We start from the raw sequence: 3,497 nt of genomic DNA on the forward strand, positions 1-3,497 counted from the left end.
CCCCCCATTGACCTACCTGGCAGTCCCGCATCCCGGGATCCTGCCGCTCTTCCCGCAGGGCCCTGCGCAACCTCGTGAGGCCGCCGCAGCCCTAAGTTGGCGCATTAAGGCGTCAATGGACTCCATAATGCCTGACAGCATCCTCTCACAATTTCTTCTCCCAAAAAATGTGCTGCACTTCCGTTCCACTCTCCTTTTACCCTCTCCTTACCCCTCCCCTTCCATCTCCGACCCAACCTTCTCACCCCTCCCTCCTTTGACCTGTATTTCAACCTTAACTCTTTCCCCCCCTCCTTTTCTGAGCTGTCCGAGCACGCCTGTCATGCAGCCCTCCTCATATTTCCCTGCTACGAGCCTCTCTTTAGTATAATGTTTTACTTTTTTATCTTTAGATATATTTTTCTGCCTGTTGCCTATACAGCTGGGTTTGTGTCTGTTCATACTTTTTGCTGATATTGAAGGTCTATACACAGCATTACAAGTAAGTATTATAGCCCAATATATTCAAACTATTATTTTAACCATTTATGAAATTGACAAAATGAATGAAAATAATACTTGAGTGGTAAAATGTCTGTTAAATTTTACAAAGATTACTGACATTTTGCCATACTTTCCTAAATTAGTAATGGTTGCTTCATGTAATCATATTATCATGCAATGTATGAATTATTTGTATGTGATGTGTATTATGCAACTTTGTTGTACAAATGTCAGTTTAAAAATGTATTAGACTTAAAAACCATATTTAACTTCTGCCTTAAGGCAAAATGTGTAATAGGAGTTTAGGTTACCAATCCTATTTTATAGTATTTACCAGATGATTAGAACAGCTTTACATTACTGCTATTGTAGATTCTTGGTAGGTTATAGAATACCCTTAACTCACAGGGATGTCCATATATCCAGGAACCTAAATAGGGGTATTCCTGGTGGTTAAATCTTAGGAAAAGTCAGGATTAACCTTACAGTTTTGTCAAAGTAATTGATTGATTGTTTTATTTATTTATTTATTTTTTTGCTTTAGCTTCTCTGCACTCCCACGATCTGGAGAATTGCTATATTCATACTATTGCTCATATTCTTTCTTGTATCTTACACTGTTGAGGTAAGATGTTGTAAACATGATATGTAACTTTTTAGGTAAAATGTGTAAATAAACTCTCAGTAATAATTTTTCTATTGAAAATAAAGTCCAAACATAGGAAGGGTCATGACTGTGGCATGTCAGGGGCGGAAGGGCAAGAATCACACTGCTACCTTCAAAATTGGGACCTCCCCTCCTTCTCTCTCCTTTTCTTATACCTTTTTTACCCCCCACCCATTGTTTTCTCTATCTACTTATCCTTATGCCCTCAGTTTTACCTTTCCCCCCTTTACCTTTACTGACATCTAACCTCTTGGCCTTCCCCCCCACAGTTATGCAGGCCCACGCCTAGCTCCCTCCCCGCAGGCTTTCAGGCTTTTCTGGATGTCAAATCATTCTTAACAAAATTAAACAATTGTAGGCTGTTTAATTGTCCAGTGGACTTCCTTTAAAAATGCATATGATGAAAAGGTATATAACCCTGTGATCAAAAACCCTCAACATCAGATTTACAGACCTTGTCCTTTAAACTTTAGAGACTTTATCACACTTCCTAAGTGAAAGGCCCTTCACCACGCAGCTTTTTAATAAAAAAAAGGCCCTGGCCCTGTGCTGTTCACTTTATTTATTCCTGTTGTTAGCCTGATCACCCTCTTTCCACTAATGTGAAAACACGAAATCACAAACTGGACAAATCAGTTATTGCTGTATTGAAGTTTGTTTGTTATTTTCCAAAACATAAATGCAAGCTATCCAGTAATTAATTAAAAATTTTCATTTTTTTAGGAAGCGGTCATTGAAAACAGAAGACTTTGGCTGTTTTTAAAACGAATATTCAAATATCAGTCACGTAGCCAATATAGGGTATTATATAGAGCTCTTCAGACAGATCATAGCTGGCCTCCTCTAAATACCACACAATATGCCAAATCAGAGGGTGAAGAAAACAATGGTGCAGTCTATTGTAATCCATGCTACAAGAATGATGAAATTCATAACTGATTGATTGGGTTCACTGTAAAGAGTATAAATAGTGTACCTGAAGTTATTGATTGTTTGGGGAAGAAATGTAAGAAAGAAGGAGCGAAAAAAAAAGGCTTTTTTGGCTTTGGGTATTGAATGCAGTAGTGTTTGTCAATATATTATATTGAAAAAATACATTAAAGAGGTGATTCTAAGTTACAAATAAATTGTTTTATAATTTCATATCACAATTGATGCGGGAAACCGCATCCGCAGCCAGGGGCTCCCCCTGGTGGCTGGCTGCGGATGTGGTTTCCCTTCTTTTGACACTGAAACACCAATGCAAACGGATTTACCTCTGACCCTATGAAGTGTCTTCCCTAAATTTTGGTGCTCTAACTGTATAAAAATACCCTGCTAGGACTGATGACTTATACCTTTAAGGTATCTACCTTTTTGGTTCACACCAATTAACAAATTATCACCCTATTGTATACAATATTAGATTTCTCTACTAACCACGCACTCATCCAATTAACAACAATACACTCCTACTCTTATCCCTTAACATCAGTAGGGAGGACTAAGGAACCCCAGATTATCAGAATAACCTGTATATAGTCATACAGTCATATGACAGAAGAACTCCCTAACATCTAATTGGATTTCATTATTACCTCGATACTTTCATCTCTAATTTCTCTAATCTCCACATTCCAGCACCATCTTTACTTTGGCATCTTTACATTGTCACAATTGACAATTCTACACACACCCACTCTGGGATCTTCTTTTTCCATTCTCATGTATATCTACTCGAGTCCCTTGATAAAGCATCTTTTTGGCGAAATGTGTTGGAAAATAATTGGACCCATTATAACCCCTTGAGTGTGTCTCTTTTTTATATTGAATGGTCACTTGTTTATTCACAGAGTCTATTTGAATGATTCACTGTAAAAGCTTATATATCTCAATGTATTGTGCTATGAAATTATAAAACAATTTATTTGCAATTTAGAATCACTTCTTTAATGTATTTTTTCAATATAATATATTGACAAACACTTTATTACATTCAATACCCAAAGCCAAAAAAGTCTGCCTTTTCTTTCTCTCCTTCTTTCTTATACTATTTATCCCAGACTTGGCAACATATAATCTTTCAACAAAGCCGTAGTGAGCAAAGATTATTATTTCCATGGAGAAAAAATGGGATAACTAAATGTACTATACATATTAACCTCCTTTCTGCCATTTGGACTTGGATCTGCAAAATACAGTACTTCATGCATGGGTACACTGGCATTTGGATGCAAGTAACAAAACACAATAATTTTCTGAGAACCTTTGTATTTCAGGGACTAGGTAGAATGGTGAATATGTATAAAAAAGGATCCTTAGCTATGCACATAATACAGGTTTAAAAAAATTCTAACCTCAATAATTC

The 3,497-nt window shown here is 36.7% G+C and overlaps 1 protein-coding gene across 1 annotated transcript in view; it reads left to right on the plus strand.

Moving 5' to 3' along the window:
• LOC140328542 (probable cation-transporting ATPase 13A4) overlaps window positions 1-3,043 on the plus strand; it is a gene marked incomplete at its 3' end in the record, with an annotated part of 42,298 nt that extends 39,255 nt beyond the window's left edge. The window contains 3 exon segments of the mRNA XM_072408226.1: window positions 393-481; window positions 1,028-1,108; window positions 1,874-3,043. Of these exon segments, the coding sequence (XP_072264327.1) occupies window positions 393-481; window positions 1,028-1,108; window positions 1,874-2,089 (386 nt within the window).
• Between the last annotated feature and the right edge of the window lie 454 nt (window positions 3,044-3,497).

The sequence above is a fragment of the Pyxicephalus adspersus genome, chromosome 4 (assembly GCF_032062135.1).
Source record: "Pyxicephalus adspersus chromosome 4, UCB_Pads_2.0, whole genome shotgun sequence".
NCBI lineage: Eukaryota > Metazoa > Chordata > Amphibia > Anura > Pyxicephalidae > Pyxicephalus > Pyxicephalus adspersus.